This window comes from Oryctolagus cuniculus, chromosome 17, assembly GCF_964237555.1.
Source record: "Oryctolagus cuniculus chromosome 17, mOryCun1.1, whole genome shotgun sequence".
Classification (NCBI taxonomy): Eukaryota; Metazoa; Chordata; class Mammalia; order Lagomorpha; family Leporidae; genus Oryctolagus; species Oryctolagus cuniculus.
In genome coordinates this window covers 14,607,750-14,629,157 of record NC_091448.1, presented here as the reverse complement: position 1 = coordinate 14,629,157, position 21,408 = coordinate 14,607,750, and the positions used below count along the sequence as shown (strand labels likewise).

General features: G+C 48.5%; 1 protein-coding gene across 2 annotated transcripts in view; it reads right to left on the bottom strand.

The window, feature by feature from the left end:
• ERN1 (endoplasmic reticulum to nucleus signaling 1) overlaps positions 1–21,408 on the bottom strand; it is a 94,971-nt gene that overhangs the window by 20,435 nt on the left and 53,128 nt on the right. For both annotated transcript variants that reach the window (XM_008271709.4, XM_051825830.2), the window contains 7 exons: positions 18,031–18,103; positions 15,753–15,875; positions 10,608–10,709; positions 9,590–9,851; positions 8,329–8,407; positions 6,437–6,602; positions 2,295–2,413 (listed from right to left, as the gene is read on the bottom strand). In XM_008271709.4, the coding sequence (XP_008269931.3) occupies positions 2,295–2,413; positions 6,437–6,602; positions 8,329–8,407; positions 9,590–9,851; positions 10,608–10,709; positions 15,753–15,875; positions 18,031–18,103 (924 nt within the window). The remainder of the gene's footprint in view (positions 1–2,294; positions 2,414–6,436; positions 6,603–8,328; positions 8,408–9,589; positions 9,852–10,607; positions 10,710–15,752; positions 15,876–18,030; positions 18,104–21,408) is intronic.

The following is a 21,408-nucleotide window of genomic DNA, read 5'->3' as shown; positions in this document are numbered from 1 at the left end:
GTGTCTCCCGCTGCAGGCGTGTGTGATGTACATGATGGCAGCTGAGGAATGTTTGCTAAGCACGTGCCCACAGACAACACTCATTTGGATCTATCAGCTCAAAGATGTTAGAAAAGTCAGATTCATTATCACACAGATGCACCTCAGAGTATCCATTTTAATGTATTTTTTAAAAGAGATCTTTAGGGGCCAGCACCATGGCACAGTGGGCCATGCTGCAGTGGGTTAATCCTCCACCGGCAGTGCCAGCATCCCATATGGGTGCCGGTTCTAGTCCCGGTTGCTCCTTTTCCAGTCCAGCTCTCTGCTGTGGCCCAGGAGGGCAGTGGAGGATGGCCCAAGTGCTTGGGCCCCTGCACCCACGTGGGAGACCAGGAAGAAGCACCTGGCTCCTGGCTTTAGATTGGCGCAGCTCCGGCCATTGTGGCCATTTGAGGGAGTTAACCAACAGAGGGAGGACCTTTCTTTCTGTCTTTCCCTCTCACTGTCTTTAACTCTACCTCTCAAATAAATAAATAAAATCTTTAAAAAAAATCCTTAAATATCAAATGGTTAAACATAAAAATCTAGACTCTGGCTACCTCTGGGTATCAGATTAAGGGTATTGTCCTATTCTTTACATTTTTATTTTCTAAGTACTCAACAATGAATATGCATGACTTTAATGTTAGATTTTAGGGCAATGCTATTCAAGATCACTGCTTCAGGAATTAGTGTATTTCTCCAGCCTGGCCACATGCAGAGATGATAAACAACACAAATATTGTGCCTGGACCCTTAAAAGTCTAGATTTTTCACAAAGTCTCTAAAGTAAATTTGTGGTGATTGTGTCTCCACATCAGTTGGCCACTCTCATCCTTGTCTAACTCTGCCCCTACCCCAGCCCCTTCTTCATCCCTTGGCCCCCCATGGCAGAGCTATGAGTGGTCAAGCCTGAATGGCCCACCAAAGCCTTCAGAAACCCCCAGTGCCTTGCTGTTCAAGTGGGGTACCCTCCTGCAGAGCCACGCCCCAGCCTCCTCGACCTGTTATGTCCCAGAAGGCTGACCCATATGGGCCAGAGCAGTGATCTCCCCAACCTGCTCGTTTCTTACTGGGTAAAGCCAACCAGAGACAGCTGCAGCTGAGAGAGATGGAAGAGAATGGGGATAAGCTCTGTAGGGCTGCTGAATCACTAAACCCAAGCTCTCAGCTCCTGGTGTGGGGCCCTTTCTACTCCTCCCCTCTGGCTTCAGGCCAAGGTATGCTTTCAGAACCCTTGGCACTGTCCACATCTGTGTGAACAGCACTGCTGGTGAACTTTCCTGGAAAAATCCTAAATGGGGGGGCCATCTGTGTCCAGCTAGAATCTGATTAGTGCACCCTGTCTCCCACAGCCCACATCAGAACCTCACGGCAACTACCACCTGGTTGGTCTCTGCTGCCCTAATGCTCCATTTTCCAAGTGACCTGGAGCCTTGCTAGACCAAGTGGCCAAATCAGGCCACCTTTGGCTTCATAAAACTACAGGAAACTTCTTCATCAACTCTTAACTCTTCTGCCAGGCTTGTTCAAGGCTTAGTAACGTGGTTCCTTTTTACCCATGAGCTCATTTCCCACTACTGCCTACCTGGTAGCCTCAGATCCAGTTGGACCCATCTCTTCACACTCTGAGAGCTGGGCCCAGCAGCATGGCGCCCACTTCCAGGCTCTCTGCTGTTCTTGTCTCCCCCACCCTTTTTTATTTTGACAGGCAGAGTAGACAGTGAGAGAGACAGAGAGAAAGGTCTTCCTTTGCCGTTGGTTCACCCTCCAATGGCCGCTGTGGCCGGCGCACTGCGCTGATCCGAAGGCAGGAGCCAGGTGCTTCTCCTGGTCTCCCATGTGGGTGCAGGGCCCAAGGATCTGGGCCATCCTCCACTGTACTCCCTGGCCACAGCAGAGAGCTGGCCTGGAAGAGGGGCAACCGGGACAGAATCCGGCGCCCCGACCGGGACTAGAACCTGCTGTGCCGGCGCCGCAGGCGGAGGATTAGCCTATTGAGCCGCGGTGCCGGCCCTGTTCTCGTCCCTTGATGGCCTCTAGCTCCTACCCACCAGACCAAATCCTACCCCTTGTCCTGGCTTTGTTCTGCACCTTGCTTCCTCTTCTTCCAATTAGTCTTTAATATTTATGTTGCTGGTTATGGGTTCTGGTGCATTCCTCTTCTCTCCATGATAAACTGTGAGCTCTAAACTGCAAGGGCAAAGTCAACGCCTTCTCCCCTCACATCTGAAGGAACAGTCATAAGCTCATCAGGTCACTCCCTTACTCACTTCCTCAAAGCTCTTTTTCTCAGAATCAGCAGGAATCACATTTTCCCGATGTTTGGGCAGATTGTTGGGGAATCTCTCCAGCATCTTGGTAGAGGCAGACAGTGGGGTTTCATGGTGTCCTGCAAGAGGAAACAAAATTGTTTCATGAGAACAGTCTCCCAAGCAGTGGTAGCATTCCATACTAAACAGGCAACAGTCACTACCCCAAGGGGTCCTCTGTAAATCACCCCACTTAGAAAGTTAAGAGAGAAGAAGGGGCCGGCGCTGTGGTACAGCGGGTTAGGCTGCTGTCTGCAGGCATGGCATCCCATACGGATACCAGTTCAAGTCCCGGTTGCTCCGATTCTGATCCAGCTCCTTGCTAATGTGCCTAGGAAACCAGTGGAAGATGGCCCAAGTCTTTGGGCCCCTGCTCCTGGGAGATCCGGAAAAAGCTCCTAGCTTCGGCCTGGCCCAGCCCTGACCATCATGGCTATTTGGGGAGTGAAACAGGAGATGGAAGACCTCTGGATCTCTCCTTCTTTAACTCTTTTCAAATAAATAAATACATAAATAAATATTTATACATAATTTTTATGTATTTATGTATTTATATTTATTTTATATTTTTATATGTATTTATTTATGTATAAATATTTATGTATTTATTTAGCTACCCGAAAAATTTCATTAAGGTGGAAATTGTATTACTTGATGACAGAATACAGTTTTCTGATCCTTGGATAAGAAGCAAAGAGTATGTCCATGCCACAAGGGGATCGGGACACTTGGGCGGTATTTCAGAAGCAAGACTTGTGTGGCTGCACATGCCCAACAGACAGGTGAAGCCTTAGGAAGCTTCACCCAAAGTCTGAGGAGTTATTTCAATGCTTTTTTCCCGTACCATCACTGTACTAAGGTTACCCAGTCCCATCTTGGTAGAACTCTCAGGAGTTCTACTCCTGTTATTTAAACACAAGAAGTGGTGAATTACTCCTAAGAGAGCAAAGGACATATTTGCTGGGTGGATGGCGGGGCTGGGTGTCACAGCTCCCTCAGTGTCACTCAATGTTCTCTACACTACTATTTCATGTCCACCTGGTAGTCATTACACATTTATTGAGCACCTTTTGCATGCAAATTATCCTAAGAGAGACAAAGTTGGCTAAAACACAGAACTGGAATTTGATATGGCTTGATAATCTGCTGAGCCCAAAATTAAATGATTTCACACACTGTGGGAGGAGCCAGGTCACCTTCTCACCTGACACTTTGCTTTCTCTTCTCCCACTGGGATCAGATCTCACCCTGATTCCAGCCTCTCCACCCCATGCTCTTTATTGTTTTCCCAAATTATCTGAGATCATATGACATGTGTGGCAATACGAAAATACAAGCACTAGTCCAGGCTATGAACATATCTTGATCTGGAAAAATCTTCTTTAACTGTCCATCTTCAGGTGCATTCTATATCACAATATAACACAAGTCTTCAAGGAGGCCTGCTTCAGCTCTGAACTAGTACCAGTTTCTCCTTGTGTACAGGGAGCTATGAGACATGCTATGCTTTGAAGTATGGCTTCCCGATATGTGGTCTGCCCACTTCAGATCTCTGAATCAGACTGTTGGAGGCCCAGGAATCTGACTGTGGGAAACTTTATTAAAGAGTCACTAACAAGAGACCTGTGGTCTAAGAAAGGGACGGTCCTTCCCTATGCCACCTGGTGCTGCAGTGTCCTGCCTGCTCCATCTCCCAACACCCACCTCGATGCTCAAAGTCCTACCAGTCTGGGAGGGCCCCTGCTACAAGACTGCTACAGAAGCCATTGCCCAAATCTCCAAAAACTCTTCTTCCTGCAGTCCCCCTTATAAATGGGCTGCCCCTCTAGCGCAGCTCCTAGGGATATCTGCATGCTTTCAACCAACCATTCTACACAGTCCCTCACCAGAGCCCTAAACATTTTTATACAAATGCTACCTGGTCTTGCTGATTTATCCATCTATCATCATCAGCAGGTCCAGACTCCAGAGCACTAAAGCCCTTGCCCTGACCTCCTGCATCAGGCGCCCAGGGGATGTGCACGTGTCTCTGACAAAGCTCCTGGTGATGCCGAGAGCACCCCAGGTCAGGGCCGCTGTTCAGGGCCAGCCACAGACAACAGCTCTTGTGCAAATCAGACCCATTTTACTGTCAAGATGAATGTAAATGTGGAATATCCTTCACGTCTTCCACAAAAACCAAGTCAAAGGACATATTTGGACATAAAAGAAATATCCTTTAACCTGTGGTCTCAATCTACAGTAAAAGTATCATATAGTCTCACTATCTTATTTTAAAATGACTAGATTTGGAGTTCCTCAAAAAGGACTTCAGAGTTGTGGGATTCTAAATTACTTCTCTGTACATTTTGGATTTCTCAGTTTTCTTACTTGGACCTTTCTGTTTTAAAGGATCTCATTTTCCAACTTAGCCAAGAAGACTCTTCCTCATTTGTTTGGATTCTTGCACACACATGTCCTTAGTTTCCACTCTCAACTGCTGGTAGGTGGTTTACGTTGCCCTTAACTGGTACATAAAACCAAGCAACCTTGTAATTTAGGGACCTCTGCTCCTCAGCTACTTTCTCCCCACCATAGATCATGCTGCTTGCTTTCCAAACCACTTCTGTTTAAAAAAAAGAGTGGGGGGAGGCTGGCACTGTGGTGTAGTGGGTGGGGCTGCCACCTGCAGTGCCGGCATCCCATATGGGCGCTGGTTCAAGTCCCAGCTGCTCCACTTCCGATCCAGCTTTCTGCTGTAGCCTGGGAGAGCGGTGGAGGATGTCCCAGGTCCCTGGGCCCCTGCACCCACGTGGGAGACCTGGAGGAAGCTCCTGGCTCCTGGCTTCCGATCGGTGCAGCTCTAGCCAATGCAGCCATCTGGGGAGTGAACTGGTGGATGTAAGATCTCTCTCTCTCTCTGCCTCTCCTTCTCTCTCTGTGTAACTCTGACTTCCAAATAAATAAATAAGTTTGTTAAAAAAAGAGAATTATTTTGTCATCCTTCACCTATAATTTGGTAAAAACAATAATCAAAATACAAACTGCTACAAGGAATCAGAATGAACAGAACAGGCTCTCAACAACCTCCAGAAAGCATGGTCTACCCAGGTTCCTCCTCGCAACGCTTGTCTGCTGCAATGCAGGTCCCCACCCAGACTGCACCTCCTGGCAGGTCCTGCTGCTTCTGGCGCCCACACTCTCCTCGCCACCCCACAGCACTCTTCCAGAACCCCAGCACTGACCTCCTGCCCCACAGCAGCCAGCAGCAAGCACCAAGAGGAAAGGAATGGGGCAGGGCCCTCCCCAGACCACAGGGGCACCTACGACCTCTCCCCCACAACTGGCTCATCTCTCCCTCACCAGCTCTCAGCCATAGAAGGCAGCAGGATCAGTGGGCGGGCACAGGAAGCACGACAACGTCAATGAGCTCTGATACTTGGGACGCTTGCTAGAGACACAGCGTCTCTCACTCCTGCCTCTGGGTGTTACCTCGACTTCTGACTGCTCTCCAGAACTGGGCCTCTTGGTCAACCCCAGGGTCATTAGTGAAGGCAGCAACCAAGGAAGAGGAAGGAAACAAAGGGACTTCCCCATTCATACCTGGGATTATCCTGCCCAGAACCCATGGCCAGCCTGTGGCTCTTCACAAACTCTCAATCCCTCCTGGTTCTTCAGCCTCTCCCAACCCCCGCCTGCCTCCTGCCCTCCACCTAAGCCCACACCAAGCCTAAGTGAATTCCTCCATAGAAATGGCCTCGGTCTCCTTAACTATTAACTGGACACTGACCTCACACAGGGTCTCTGAAGAAAAAGGAAATGTACTCTAAAGCTCTTAGTGCCAAGGCTGGAACATAACTGACATTCACTGTATCAGATAATTACACAGTTTACATCACGTGATGCTTGAGTCTGGGAACATTCAACAACTTTGAGAACTGCCTTGGTAACAAGCAGTCCTGTTTATTCTCCTTGGGGGTAAATATGTCTAAACAATGAGCTTGGACATGCATGGAGCACAATATGTTCAGAATTAAGAATGGTGCAAGCCAGCAGGGCCGGCTTTTGCCCACCAGGAGGCAGTATACCATCACCTGAGACTATCAGCAGAGAACAACTCTTACCTATCAGAAGCCAGTAATTCCTCAAGTAGTTAAGTTTGTTTTTCCCTTTGAGTCCGGGGTCAAACTTGAGGTCCGTGCTGGGCGTGATCACACACTCCCCTTTGTCTCCTATGGTGACACCATCGGTCTGGGGGCCTTCCAGCAAAGGAAGAGTGCTGCCTCGGGGCTGTGGAGAGAGGGCTGAGGTGAGCCTGGAGGCCCTCGGGAGGGCAGGTTCATCAGTCCCACACACATTCCCAGCCACAGTGCTGAGCCCGCAGGAACTGCCTTGCCCCCAGGTAAGCAATTGCTAGTGTGGGGCTAGTCCGGGCAGGGAAGGACACAGAGCCCTAGGACGGGCCAGAGAAGCTCCTCCCCCAGGATGTGACAAGCCTGCACTGGCATCTTTTAACACGGACAACTTTAGATCCCAGTTCTGGGTGCCGGGGGACAGAAGGTGAGTGAACCCAAGTCCAGGGAGCTGTTCTGAGATGCAGATTTAAGTGAAGGAAAACAAGCGGTGTCTAGTAGCCACAATCAATGTACTTAATAAGGGTGGAATAACTTGCAGTCACATGCCTAGAGCTGGTACAGGCACTGCTAGAGCTCCAACTGAGGCGGGCGCTGTCCTACTTGGGGGAGCAGCTGACAAACACATGGGGAAGACAAAAGATACCACTGAACGGTCCAGACACTAATGAGGATCAAGACCAGTGGCCAGGATCACATTGCTTCAGACATTCAGACACTCAGCCTGCTCAAGGCAGGCTGGTGAGGTCCGGGGAGACACCCATGAGTCACCAAAGAATGGAAAGGATTTGAGGAGGGAAAGGGAAGGAAGGGTATTTGAAGTGTGAGAGCAGCCCAAGTAAAAGCAAGAAAATAAGCAGGGGACATTTGGAAGTCAGAGAAAAGATGCATTTGGTTGGACTGTGCAACTCTTACAGCGAAATTAAAGGGCAGTGGGAGGTCACCGTGGACCTGGCTTGAAGAGGAAGGACCTGTGGAGTTGAGATTTTAACATAAAAGAAAAGGGCAGTAACCAGGGCTTCCTGGGCTTCGGGGCTGCTTCCGCCATGTCTCTAAGAACGCGGAGTGGACATTTGAGGCAGTGGTCAGGATGCCTCTTGGGACTCCTGCATCCCCGATGGAGTGCCTGGTTTGAGTTGTGCCTCTGCTTCAAATTCAAGCTCCCTGAAGCAGTGATGGCTCAAGTAGCTGAATTCCTGCTACCCACATGGGAGACTAGGGAATGAGTTTCTGGATCCTGGCTTCAGCCTAGCCCAGCCCAGCCCTGGCTACTGCAGACATTTGGGGAATAAACCAATGGATGGAAGATTTCTGTGTGTCTCTGCTTTTCAAATAAATAAAAATATTCTTTTTTTTTTTTTTATTTGAAAGGCACAGTGTTGGAGAGCACAAGAGAGAGAGCCTCTGTCTGCTAGTTCACTTCCCAAGTGGACACTACAGGTAGGTCTGCGCCAGGCTAAAGCCAGAAGCCAGGAAGCCCATCCTGGATTCCATACGGATGGCAGGAGTCGAAATAGTTACGCCATCTTCCATGGCCTTCCTAGGCACCTTGGCAGAAGGTGGATCAGAAACAGCAGGGACTCAAACAGGCACTCTGATATGGGATGCTGGCATTGCAACAGGAGGCTCAACCGATATGCCACAACGTAGATCACTTAAAACCAGTGGATGGAAGATTTCTGTGTCTCTTTGCATTTTAAATAAATAAATAAATGATTTTACAAAGGAGAATGTGGTTATGTACACAAACTATTTTTGAGAATTCAAGATCTGTGTTTTGCATCTACAACTAGCAGGATGTTCACATATGACTCAATCATTCTTTGCAAAAACACAGTGGTTAGCAGGCTGTGCTGGGAGCCAGTGTCCCATAGTGGACTTACCACGACAGCAACTCCTTCATGTACCATTGACGGGGAGGCGTAGAGGCTGGTTGAGTATTTCCCAACATACAGAGTGGGCCTAGGGAGAAAACAGATGCATGCATTCCAGAGTTAATTTCTGAATCCCACAGAGGTGGGGGCTTTTGGAGAGAAGAATCATAGGACCAGATACCACTCCCAGGAATAACTGCACTAATTCCCTGGCGTGGAGAAAGCAGTAGGGGTGTGAAGGCAGGGATGATGCCTGGGAATAAGACAGCAGGACTTCAAGGCCAGCCGTTACCTACTGTGTTCTGAAACATGGACAAGCCACCTAGTGGCAAGCCTCAGGTTGCCCATCTTGAAAATGGCAGGGTTGAACTGGACCAGGCCCACAGTGCCCTGTAGGACTACCTCCAGAGGACTGAATGCTTAACATTGCCAAAGCCTCTCCAATGACCCTGTCCAGCCAGCACCCCTCTCCCAGGCTACCCGGCATCACCACCATTCTATCCGTGCTCTGCAGGGATTCCGTAGGTTCCGCAGAAGCCCCAGAGACAGGCAACTAGATGCTGAGACAAAGGGATATGAAAGAAATTCCAAACTAGGTAAGATTCCTGCTGCCTGAGCTGGGTGGTCTGGCCCTGCCTGAGGCTGGGAGAGAATGGGGTCGTGGCTCAGACACAGTGGACGCTGCACCTCCAGGCTCTCCTGGTTACTGCCGCAGCCTGTGTGGGATCAGTCCCCCACCAAGCCCTCTGAACTCCCTCTCAACAAACACCTTCTGTGTGAACAGCTTAGGCAACGCCTCACACACATCATCTTATATGATCTTCCTCACAACTCTGTAGAGCAGGAACCTGAGGCTTGGCACATTACAGGCTACTCTCGGGGAGACAGGGAACACGGCCTACTGGGTCTTGGACACAAGCACACTGGAACACGTTTTTCCTCGTTTTTAAAATGAGTATCATTCACAGTAAGAACTCAGAAAATACAGAAAGTTAAAAAAAAGTCAGGATCCCTAGTGCCTGTACTAGAGTTCTATCAGCAAGCCTCCCTCCTGTCTTCATCCATGATTCACAGTTCTCATTCAAGAACTCCGGAGCCCACGGGGTGCCTGTCAGTCCTTACATCCTGAGGTGTCCCAATGAGCCTGTCTGGCCCTTGACATTCCTGTGGCTTCAGATGTCTGCCCGACCCCTGGCCTCCAGTACAGGTGGGCTGGCTGCAGCAGTGCCGAAGCACCAGGGGTGCAGCTGCCCCGAGCTCCCCGACTCACGTCAGCTTGCTCTTGGCCTCCGTCTCCTTGGGGAACGGGTACTTCCACTTGGTGATGCGCCCCACCTCCCCAGACATGAAGGTCAGGTAGCGCAGGGTCTCCACGGCCACGTTGATGTGCATCACCTTCCGCAGACCCTCCCGCTGCCACACATAGAAGGCCACCACAGGGGAGCCATAGTTTTGGATCCACAGGACGTCTCCAGATTCACTGTCGACGGTCACCACGAGCCCATCGCCATTGGACACAAAGTGGGACATCTCTGTACAGATCAAAGGAAGACAGCGTGTGAAGTCTCACCCCGGCGTGCAACCACATCCTCTACTCTCTTGACAAGCAGCCGTCTCTCAGGGGAAATGAGACTTCTGGAGTATTCTCAGATCTCCTTAAACAGTTTCCCTTGCTTCCAATGAACTCAGTCTCTAAAACAGCAGACACTGAGAGCTGCCCGGCTTGTAAACATCACTCTCGCAAAGGCAATCTCGTCGGTGATGATCTTCACCATTTTATTCAATAAGTGAGAGTAAACGCTGACAAGAGAGCAGCCATGGGAAACAGCCACCCAGCATTTCACAGCAATCATTTAAACCCATTATTCAAACTGAAAACCTAGCAAGTGGCCTGAGCCGCTGACACTGCCCTCAGCAGATCACAAAGGAGAGCTCAGAGATGCACAAAAATGCTCAGAGGAGGCAGGCAGGCTTGCAGACAGCAGTGCTACACTGCCAGAACTGCAGCTTCATTAACTGGGGGAAATGAGTGCGGGATGCGCCGCAGCAACAGAGTGTCCCTCTGACGCTGGGGCTGGGAACGCCATGTGCTGGGGCTGGGAACGCCATGTGCTGGTGTTTAATTCTCTTCTCTACGGGCTTGTAATAAACTCCTTCTGTGACACAAAGGAATGCAGTAAGGTGCCTCGTCCTCTTCTCTAACCACCAAGTCCTCCTTTCTGGACTGACTATTTCCACACAGGTAGAAAGCTCAGCCTGCCCCTGCAAGCCCCACCCGGAGCACTTACTGTAGTCCATGTCATCTTCAGGAAGTGAGGCTGCGTAGTCAAAGTAGGTGGCGTTCCACCGGAGCTCTCTGGTTTTGGTGTCATACATGGTGATGGTATATTCTGGAGAACACAGACCAGCCTGTTACCACAGAGAGGTCATGGCATCTACGAAGGTGTTGACCTCATATGATTTTTTTAGAGATTTATTTATTTATTTGAAAGAGTTACACAGAGAGAGGAGAGTCAGAGAGAGAGAGAGGTCTTCCATTCTCTGGTTCACTCCTCAACTGACTGCAATGGCCAGAGCTGTGCCGCTCTGGAGCCAGGAGCCAGGAACTTCTGGGTCTCCCACGTGGGTGCAGGGGCCCAAGGACTTGGGGTATCTTCTACTACTGTCCTAGGCCATAGCAGAGAGCTGGATCGGAAGTGGAGCAGCCAGGACTCAAACCGGCACCCAGTTGGGATGCTGGCACTGCAGGCGGCAGCTTTACTCGCTACGCCACAGTGCTGGCCCCTACCTCATATAATTACAAGAACCAAATCCTCCCTAAACTGCACAGCAGAAAGTCTAGGTGGGGCAGGTGACTGATGTGGTGACTTAAGTTGCTGCTTGGGGCATCTGTGTCGCGTACTGGAGAGCCTGGTGGGAGTCCCAGGCACTCTGCTTCGGATCCAGCTTTCTGCTAGTGCACACCCTGGAAGGCGGCAGGTGATGGCTCAAATACCTGCCACCCCTGTGGGAGACCAGGATGCAGAGATGAGCTCCTGGCTCAGTCCTGGCTGTTGTGGGTATTTAGAAAGTGAAACAGCAGATGGACTATCTCCCTCTGTCTCTCTGTCTTCTAAATAAAATGAGATCAGTGATAACAACAACAACAACAATAATAAAAGTCCAGGCTATTCATGTGCAAAGAAAAAGGCCACACGGAGAACTACCTAGGCACACGAGCAGACCTGGCCAACAGCACGAGGAGCAGACACAAGCTGCCCCTGCTGTGTCCCTGAACTCACGGCTCACGGAACTGTGAGCAGTGGAAGGGCTGTTTCTAGCCACTAAGTTCCGGGATGGTTTATCGCAAAGCTCTACACCAATGATATCGGAAGCTGGCATCTAGAAGTGGAATGGTGCCTAACAAAAACCTAAATCATGTGGCACAGACTTCGGGACCAGCTGGCAGGTGGAGGATGAAAGGTCAATTAAGATGACTATTAGTGGAGACTTCAAAAACAGCAGTGAGGAAACGCTTACTGGAAGCTGAAAAGAGGTGACTGGCATATGGTTTACATAAAGTGGCACTGTACTGCAGTAAACGTGAACGACAGAAAACGTGTCTAATGAGCTCGGGAAGCTGACTAGGGAGACTTCCGGGCAGAAGGCATGCTGAATGGTTTCCCTGGTTGTATATGAAACACTGCAAGACCATGACCCACAGCAGAATCCATTCTGTTTTCAAGCAGAATTTAGAGGAAGTACATAACTCTCCAGTTGGAAAAGATTCCCAAATGGGAAAAAATGGCCTTAGATCAAAGACCAAACCCAGGAAAGCGCCAGTGATACACAACTTCAGATCAGGGTTCAGATAAAATCAAGGGTGAGGCTAGGAGATCCTTCTCTGAAACCTTTAGAAAGACTTAAGATGGCACCTCACAGACCCTCTCACAATCCAAATTAGAGGGATTTGTGGGTACAATCTTTATCTTTTTTTTTAAAGAATTATTTATTTGAACGTGTGATAGAGAAGCAGGCAGGGAAGGAAGGAGGGGAAGGGCGAGAGAAAGAGCTAGAAAGATGTTCCAACTGCAGGCTCACTCCCCAAATGGCTACAACAGCCAAGGCCAAGGTCAGAAGCCAGGAATCCCATCTTGGTCTCTGGCATGGGTGATGGGGCCCAAGTACTCAGGTCGTCTTCCGCTGCTTTTCCAGGTATATTAGCAGGGAGTTGGATTATAGGTAAAGCAGCTGGAACTCAAACCAGTGCTCCAATATGAGATGTCAGTGTTACAATATGGGATGCCACATTTTGATGCCAGACCCTAACTTTTATTTTAGTGGAGCAGACTATAATTTGATACATGGGAAACCCAAAAAGACTTTGGGTACCAAGAGATTGGGTCCCTGACACCCATGTGGAAGACCTGGATTGAGTTCTTGATTCCCAGTATCAGTCTGGCCTACCTCTGACTGTTGTGAACATCTGGGGAGTGAACCAGCAGATGAGAGAGTGCTCTCTTTTTAAATTAAAAAAAAAATAGTAAAAGTAGTCCAAGGTCTTAGACACATGAGTGCGCCCAAACAATAGCATGTGAAATACAGACAATCCCTCCTTGTTGGGCTCTTCCTGAATTCCCTACCCACAGGAATCATGAACAAGAAAGTGAGGGTTGTTTCAAGGCACCAGGGTGCTTTGTTAAACAGCAGCAGATAATGGAAACAGCAGCTTTAAAACCTAGGGCCATACATTTCATCTGAAAGCACAACACATCCCAACTCCTCAAACACCACAATTCTACCTGAAAACCACCAATTTTATACCTGGATGAAGCTGGGGAGCCACAGTAAGCTTTTACTTCACGGAAATGACAGACAAACAAATCTCAAAGCAGTCATTACAGGAGCGAGCTGGAATACTGGGACTTTTATTGGAGCAGAGGAAAGCCTTGGGTCCAAGCCCTTCCTGCCAGGTCCAGGAGAGCCCGGCCAGCTTCAGCAGGGCCCAGGTCTGCAGAACAGCTCTGTTTGCCACAGCGCCTGAAGCAAGGCTGGCTGCCTCTCTTCTAAAAGTCTTGGTTACCTGCATACTTAGATCTAAGTCTAGTGTTCAAGCATAATAATTTATCCCAGGTTTGGGGCATGATCTTCTTCAACGTTTCCTTGTTTCTCCTTTTGGCTTCAACTACTGCCGAAAGGGTTTGTGACCTCCCCGGTACATGTGTGTTGCTGCACATGTGAAAATGAACAAAGCAGATTCTCTGCAGGAACAGGGCTCACCATTCACTCACTCAAACATCTGGGCAATGTCTACTTGTCAGGCGACACGCCCGGGGGAGACACGGCAGGTGAAGCGGAGTCTGATGTTCCAGTGGGGAAGGCAGAAAACAGGCACACAAGATGCACAAATATGTGGTAACAAGCATGAAGAAGGCTAACACAAGTGGGAACAGAAGACGGGGTGGTGGTGAAGGACTCCTGTCTGAAAAGGGACAATGAAGGGGGGCGAGATGGCTGCTGCCACAGGCCTGGAAGCTGCCACGTTGAGCCTCCAGGAGACCTGGACACCCTGACCAGGGTGGAAGCTGAGGCTAGGGAAAAGGCTTCTCAAAGAAGCTGGCTTTTGAGCAGAGTTGTGAAAGAAAAAAGGACATTTGTCAGATAGGCAAAAACAGGCATTCCTGGTGGGGAGACACAGCTCCTTCTGTTTTTAAAAAGAATCATGATGGGGCTGGCCCTGTGGCATAGTGGGTAAAGCCACCGCCTGCAATGCTGGCGTCCCATACGGGCACCAGTTCAAATCTTGGCTGCTCCATTTATGATCCAGCTCTGTGCTATGGCCTGGGAAAGCAGTAGAAGATGGCCCAAGTCCTTGGGCCCCTGACCTCCGTGTGAGAGACCAGAAGAATCTCCTGGCTCCTGGCTTCAGATCAGCGCAGCTCTGGCCACTGCAGCCATCTGGGGAGTGAATCAGTAGATGGAAGACCTCTCTCTCTCGTTCTCTCTCTCTCTCCCTCTCTGTAACTCTTTCTTTTTTCTTTATTTATTTTTATTTTTTTGACAGTCAGAGTTAGACAGTGAGAGAGAGAGAGAGAGAGAGAGAGAAAGGTCTTCCTTTTCCCATTGGTTCACCCCCCAAGTGGCCACTACGGCTGGTGCGTTGCACCAATCCGAAGCCAGGAGCCAGGTGCTTCCTCCTGGTCTCCCATGCAGGTGCAGGGCCCAAGGACCCGGACCATCCTCCATTGCACAGAGAGCTGGACTGGAAGAGGAGCAACCGGGACAGAATCCGGCGCCCCTACCAAGACTAGAACCTGGTGTGTGGTACCACAGGTGGAGGATTAGCCTAGTGAGTCGCGGCACTGGCAATCTCTGTAACTCTTTCAAATAAATAAATAAATCGTTAAAAGTAAATTAAAAGAATCAAGCTATTCTGGAAACTGCCAGTGGTTCATTCTAATTGAAAAACTTTTCTGTAAGGAGAATGGAAGGAGGGATCAGGTATGAGAGGCAGCAGCTGCATCACAGGGGCTTGCTTTGTGGGTCCTGGTGCAGTGTGCACTGAATCCTGTCGCTCCCCGTCTTCGTGGAGGAACGACACAGGACCCTGTGCTGTTCTTTCGTCTGCTTGGCCCTCCCCGGGTTTGCTGCTGGTTCTTCCCGGGTTGGCTACTATCCCTTCCACCTCCGTGGAAGGGCGGTTCCCCCTGGCCGCTTTCCCCACTTCCGCAGGGGAGCGGCACACCGCCGGCCGGCTCTTCTCGGGGGCTGCACAGGTGTTCCTTCAGCTAGATGTTCCCCTTAGATGTTCCTGGTGCATGCCGTCTCTCTCCTCCTTTATAGTCCTCCTCTGCCAATCCCAACTCGGCTGCCCACACGCCGAGTACGCTGCTCTCCTCCAATCAGGAGCAAGTCCTGCTGTTTATTGGTTGAACTGGAGGCAGCTGGGTAGAAGCTGTTTTCTCCTCTCCCAGCGCCATATTGTGGGAGAGCAGATGCATAGAATAAGTCTTAATTCCAGTAACTTAGTCCAGTCCGGATTGCTCCCCACAAATCCCTTGGCCAATAAGGGGGCTGGTGAAAGGTCTTAACCGCCTCAGATCCAGACCCCTGCGAAAATGCCTGGGAAAGCTGCGGGGGATGGCCTAAGTACTTCAGCCCCTGCCATCCGGATGGATGGAGTTCCAGACTCCTGGCCTTACCTGGTCCCAGCTGTTGCAGCCATCTAGGGAATCAATCAGCAGATGGAAGATCTCCATCTGTCTCTCCCTCTCTGCCACTCTGCTTTCAAGTAAATAAATAAATAAATTCGAAGCGGGGTGCAGGAGGAGAGGGAATGGCGTGATCAGACCTGTGTTTGGAGAAGGTAGCTCTGGAGGCAGAGACCAGCGGGGAAGCTTCTTAAGGTCCTTTGTGGACGGGCAAGTTAAACCCGAGAAAGGTTTACTTCTTACCTGTTCGCCCAAGATACAGAAGTGAAGTTGATGGACAGAGACTGTCTGCAAAGGCCGATGACAAAGTCTGCTGCTTTTCCCCGGTCAGGAGATCGATGACGTACCAGATGTCCTGCTTTTTACCTGGCAGATCACAAGGACACCCTGTTGTTTACACCCATCCTATGTGGGTGTAATAAATAAATATCACTGACAAACAAGCAGCCAAGATGTTCTGTTCTGAGAGGGATGGACCTGCAATTCTTAGGAAACTGAAGATATTTCTACGATGCTCTGAAAGCCACAATGTAAACAGTAATGTGGAGATCATAAAACTTCTTGGGCTACTGGGTCTTCTAATAATTTAATAACCTAATCATAGAATTAAGCTCTCTCTAGACCTAATGAGCCTAATTACAGCTTTTTTTTTTTTTTTAAGATCCTCTAAACTTTCAAGTTAGCCTTTATTGCTTTGACTAGTGGTCCTAAATATGAAGTTTTGTCTGTAAAGGGCAAGCCTTTTCCCACGGACTAGAATGAAAACAAACAGAAATGTACCCAGGGCTTCATCTCCCTGGTAACCATCATTCATATTTCTCAACATCCTACTAATTAGCTCACTTGTGAATAGGCTCTACAGTTACTGTTTGTAAGTATAATTAGCTAGTACCTGTGACCGGTCCACTGCAACCTGATGCTAATGAGGCCAAAGTTATCTCAGCCTCTGTCCACAGCCAGTAAGTTACTCCCCGGTCACAAGCCATTCTCCTTACCTCAGTCTGCTGACTAAAAGATATGAACAGCTGGACACACAGCCAAACAACACAATTAGGAAAACCCACAGCATATGTATCCATGGTATATACTCCAGCACTTCCTGACAGTGGTGGTCAGGAGTGCAGGCCTCTGACCCCAAGGCTGACATACTCACGGTGATGTGTGTATTTCTGTTTTGGATGGCATGGTCTCTCACCACCCAGGTCTTCCTAACTTACTGGAAAAGTTTCCTACTTCCAGGGACTCTTGGAAGCAGAAAATTGAGATGCTGGGGGAAGGTCACTGGACACTAGAATCTGCCAAAGCTACATACACTTAGTTCTAACAGGTTCAGCATGCAAGCCTATTCACATGTGTACAGCTTGTCTGCGGATTGTATCTCTGTTCTCAATGATAAAATCTTAACATGATTAGATCTGCAGATAGAGCAGAAATGTCACCAAACCGCTGGGTCTGTGAGCCCTTCCTATCTGGCATGACACATACCTGGTTATTTCAAGGATCTGTGCAGCCTGCACGGCCTAGCTACCACTTTAATGGATGGACCGAGCAACCTTCATGCTCTTAAATATGCTTAATGAACTCTCTTTAGGGGCAACACACAGAGATGATGGAAACACAATATCCTAAGCAGAGTTTAAGTGATGAATCACCGGCAAAAGCTGGAAGACCAGATAGGAACCAGGGACATGGATGAGCCCACGGAACGGCCAAGAGGCAAGAGAAAGCCTGTGCTGACCACTTCCGCGGAATCTCTAGGCTGGGGTTCCTCATTCTGAAGGGGATGGGAGCAAGAGCCCCAACGTCCTTAGCAAAAACTCAAAAGCCGGCCTGCACCTGAGACCCAGACGACACTTAAAGCTGCTGAGACGTGAACAGGCAATAAGCACTTTCAGTTCCTTTAAAAAAAAAAAAAAAAAGCTGCTACATAAATACAGGCTATTATTACTCCTCTGATTTCAAGATAAACAGAGGTCTCCTTTGTGCTACAAATGCATTTTTATTGACATTTTGGCAGCAACATGGTAAAAGAAAAGCAGGTGATCTGACGCTTTGAAAGCTGTGGCCCCATAGGTATGAAGGCTGCTTATCTAGGCAAGCTGTTAAGTGCTGTTTCTACCAAATATTCTGATAGCAGGAAATACTAAGAAAGCTCTATAATTAATAGGCAGAGCCTGGCTTCCCTTTCTTGGCTCAGACTATTGTATTCACTAAGTTTCATCCAGTTGCAGCTGTGTATGTCGCAATGTCGAAATCACAGGAGCAGGTCAACAGAGCAGCTGAAAGCTTGCTAAGTGAGTAACAATATTAATGGTGTCACTTCTTCTCCAAGGCTGGGGGACCCCTTCTCAATTGATCAGCCGATCCTAGCATGAGCAGCACTCGCAGCACAACCACGGTAAGAAAGGCCTTTCCCAGGCCAGGGTGTTGGCATCGTCCATCACCACAGGCCACTTCTGCAGGTTCCAGGATTCATTGTCAAAGAGATACAAGTTTCAGTGCTGAAAACAGGGAGCCTTACCCATGTAAAGGATGCCGTCGGAACTTCGGCACGGGGATGCCTGTACCAACTCCGGGATTGTAAAGGGAAGTTTCTTTAAAGAAAAAAAAGGAGAAACGAGTTAACCAGATCTTGTGCAATGATTCCAATTATTGGGCAGTCTTTCTCGTTACCAAATTCTGCTAAAAAGAGAGAAGCCTTTGGCAGATGGGAGTTTTACTAATTAGAAACCAGGTTTGGCCGGTGGCTATGCTAGGCTTCCACAAAATTCCAATAAGCCCTGAGCTCCCAAGTCACTGTGCTCTTTAAACTCTAATTTGTTTACTTGACAAGAGATGTGGAGGCCTCCCCAGGTCTCCGGCCTGGAGCACTTTCCAGGGGTGACACAAGCCTTTTCTGGAAAGACTGAACAAATACAGCGACTTACACAGTCTTTGAAACCCTAAAGGTGGGAGACAAGTGAGCACTGGCCCGGGGATGGCTGGGCTGAGGAAAATGACACAACTTGTTAGAGTGGGAAGAAGCCAAGAGACAAACACGGAAGATAAACCATCTTGCTACCCAGAGATGGCCAGGCTGAGGAAAATGACACAACTGTTAGAGTGGGAAGAAGCCAGGACACGAACACGAAGATAAACCATCTTGCTACCCAGCCTTGAGCTTTGAGGGAAAGCGGAAGTCATCAGGACATGGACAACACAAAAGTTTGAGGAGGAAAAAGAAGTTTTGATGCTTTCTTCAGTAAATAATTCTCTACTGTAAAAGAGAAGAAAATGGAGGCTTTCAGTTTTAAAAAGGAAGTTATGGTAGATGCCAGGAAAAGAAACTCAAAGGAATCCAAGTGTTTCAACTGCATCTCATCATAAAGCTGACTCTCCTCAGTCTGCAGCTGACATCTGACAAGACCTTTTTGGTCAATGTTTGTTTCAGTATACTTTATTTCTGGAACATTCTGTGTTCTCGAAACTGTTCTAAAGATACATGCTTTTACAGAAACTCCAGGTTTCTACTACACTGTTACCCTTTCCTCCAAGTAGGAAAAGATTTTTCTCTAGCTTTCACAACAGAATTTTAATGCTAATCAATGATTTGGGTTTTTCCATCATCCCAACATTCAAACTTGAGCTTTGGAAGAGAAGTGCCAGAGAGGCTGTAAGGACTGGGTTTCTGCCAGGTGTCTGTGAGAACCAGAAGGTCCCTGCAAATTCTTCCGGTTTGGAGTCCTGTGGTCTTGGCTGGGCACTGCCACAGTTCTCCAGGTTCAAGGCCAAAGCCAGGAAACATGTTGTTTCTGGAGCTAAACCACAACCAAGGAAGGAGAGCAGGCAGTGGCTAAGGGCAAGCATCCTTTGGGAGTCAGGCCTGCTTAAGTCCCCACTCCAGCATCCAGCATGAATGTGCACATTTCCTGGTGACTCCAGGCTCAATTTCCACACCACTAACATGGGGCTAACACCTCCAGGGATGCAGACAACACCAAATGACATGACTTACACACGTCACTCAACAGTTTCCAGCAAAGTGTTTAAGAAATGGAGTCTATCACTGGAGAGGAAGCTGTGAAGAGAAAGGCTGGCGGGGAAGAGGCCACAGCTCGACACAGGCTTGCCCTTTCTCCCATCTCTTTCAGTCCTAGACATTTATAAAATTATTTTAAAATACCCGCATCAGAGGACACAATCCACTTACATTGGTTCTCATCTTTGGTTTGCACATCAGAGTCCCTTGCAGGCTTTTTCAACTTTCTATGGCAGCAGAACACAAACAGAAAAGCCCTCAGAATCACACAGCTCAGCTAATCTCTGCAGAGTGAATGGACCCACGGGGCCAGCAGCCGGATAAAGCAGCAGAGCATTTGTAGCACTCTGGAAGCCCCTTCGTTTCTCCTTTCCTAGCCATCACTCTCCGGGGTAACTATTATCCTAAGCTCAAAACAGCATGGACAAGTTTTTCCTGTTTTTTTGCTTTATATAAATGAATCATTCAGTGGGTAGCCTGTTTTGTCTATCCTGTTTTGTTCAACACTATGCTTGTGAGACAGATCTAAAATGTGTATAGTCATAGATGTATAATTATCTTTTAATTGCAAAATATCTATTAAGTATAACAATTATTAACTCAACTTTTTCAATTCCATTTTTCCATGAACTTTTTGAAGTCTCTTCGGACATGCATTTCTGTTGGGTAATCACCTTGAAGGGTGGCTCAGGCTCTCGAGGACTTTCCTATAAACGGCCAACAGTTTTCCAAACCAGCTGGACCCATTTGTACTTCACCCGCAGCGAAGGAGCCCCAGATGCTACACATCCCTGCTGACACGGTTTTCTTTTCCTACTGCTCTGTTCACCATTCTGACGGCTGGCAGCCTGAGACAGTGGGTAGCAGGATGGCACTGTGATATTAACTTGCTCTTCTGAAATTCACAAAGCTGTGCACCTTTTCATATGTGCACTGACCATCGGGATATCCTCTCCTGTTACTCTGTTGGGCTTTTTTTTTAATTCATATATTCTGAATATGAATCCTTGGTTAGATATCTGGACTGCAAATACTTTGTGGCCTCTTATTGAAGAAAAAGTCATACATTTAATATAATCATTATATCAACTTTTCCCTAAATTTATGGTTAGTGTTAAGTTTTTAAAAATATCCTATTTAAGAAATCTTTACCTACTCTAAGGTCATAAAACTGTCCCACTATTTTTTTTAAAGGTTTACTTTTACTTATTTGAAGGCAGAGCTACAGAGAGAGAGAGAGACAGACAGAAAAAGAGAGAGAGAGAGAGAGAGAGATCTTCCATCTATTGGTTCATTCCTCAAATGGCTGCAATGGCTGGAGCTGGGCTGATTCAAAGCCAGGAGCCAGGAGCTTCTGCCAGGTCTCCCACATGGGTGCAGGGGCCCAGGTATTTGGGCCATCTTCTGCTGCTTTTCCAGGCACATTAAAGGGGAGCTAGACTGGAAGCGGAGCAGCCAGGACTCAAACTGGCACCCGTTATGAGATGCCAGCACAGTGCCAGCCCCTCAACTACTTTTTTTTTTTTTTTTTTTTGACAGGCAGAGTGGACAGTGAGAGAGAGAGAGAGACAGAGAGAAAGGTCTTCCTTTGCCGTTGGTTCACTCTCCAATGGCCACCGCAGCCAATGCGTTGCAGCCGGCGCACTGCGCTGATCTGATGGCAGGAGCCAGGTGCTTCTCCTGGTTTCTCATGGGGTGCAGGGCCCAAGCACTTGGGCCATCCTCCACTGCCTTCTTGGGCCACAGCAGAGAGCTGGCCTGGAAGAGGGGCAACGGGGACAGAATCCAGTGCCCCAACTGGGACTAGAACTCGATGTGCCAGCGCCGCAAGGTGGAGGATTAGCCTATTGAGCCGCAGCGCCAGCCCCATCCACTACTATT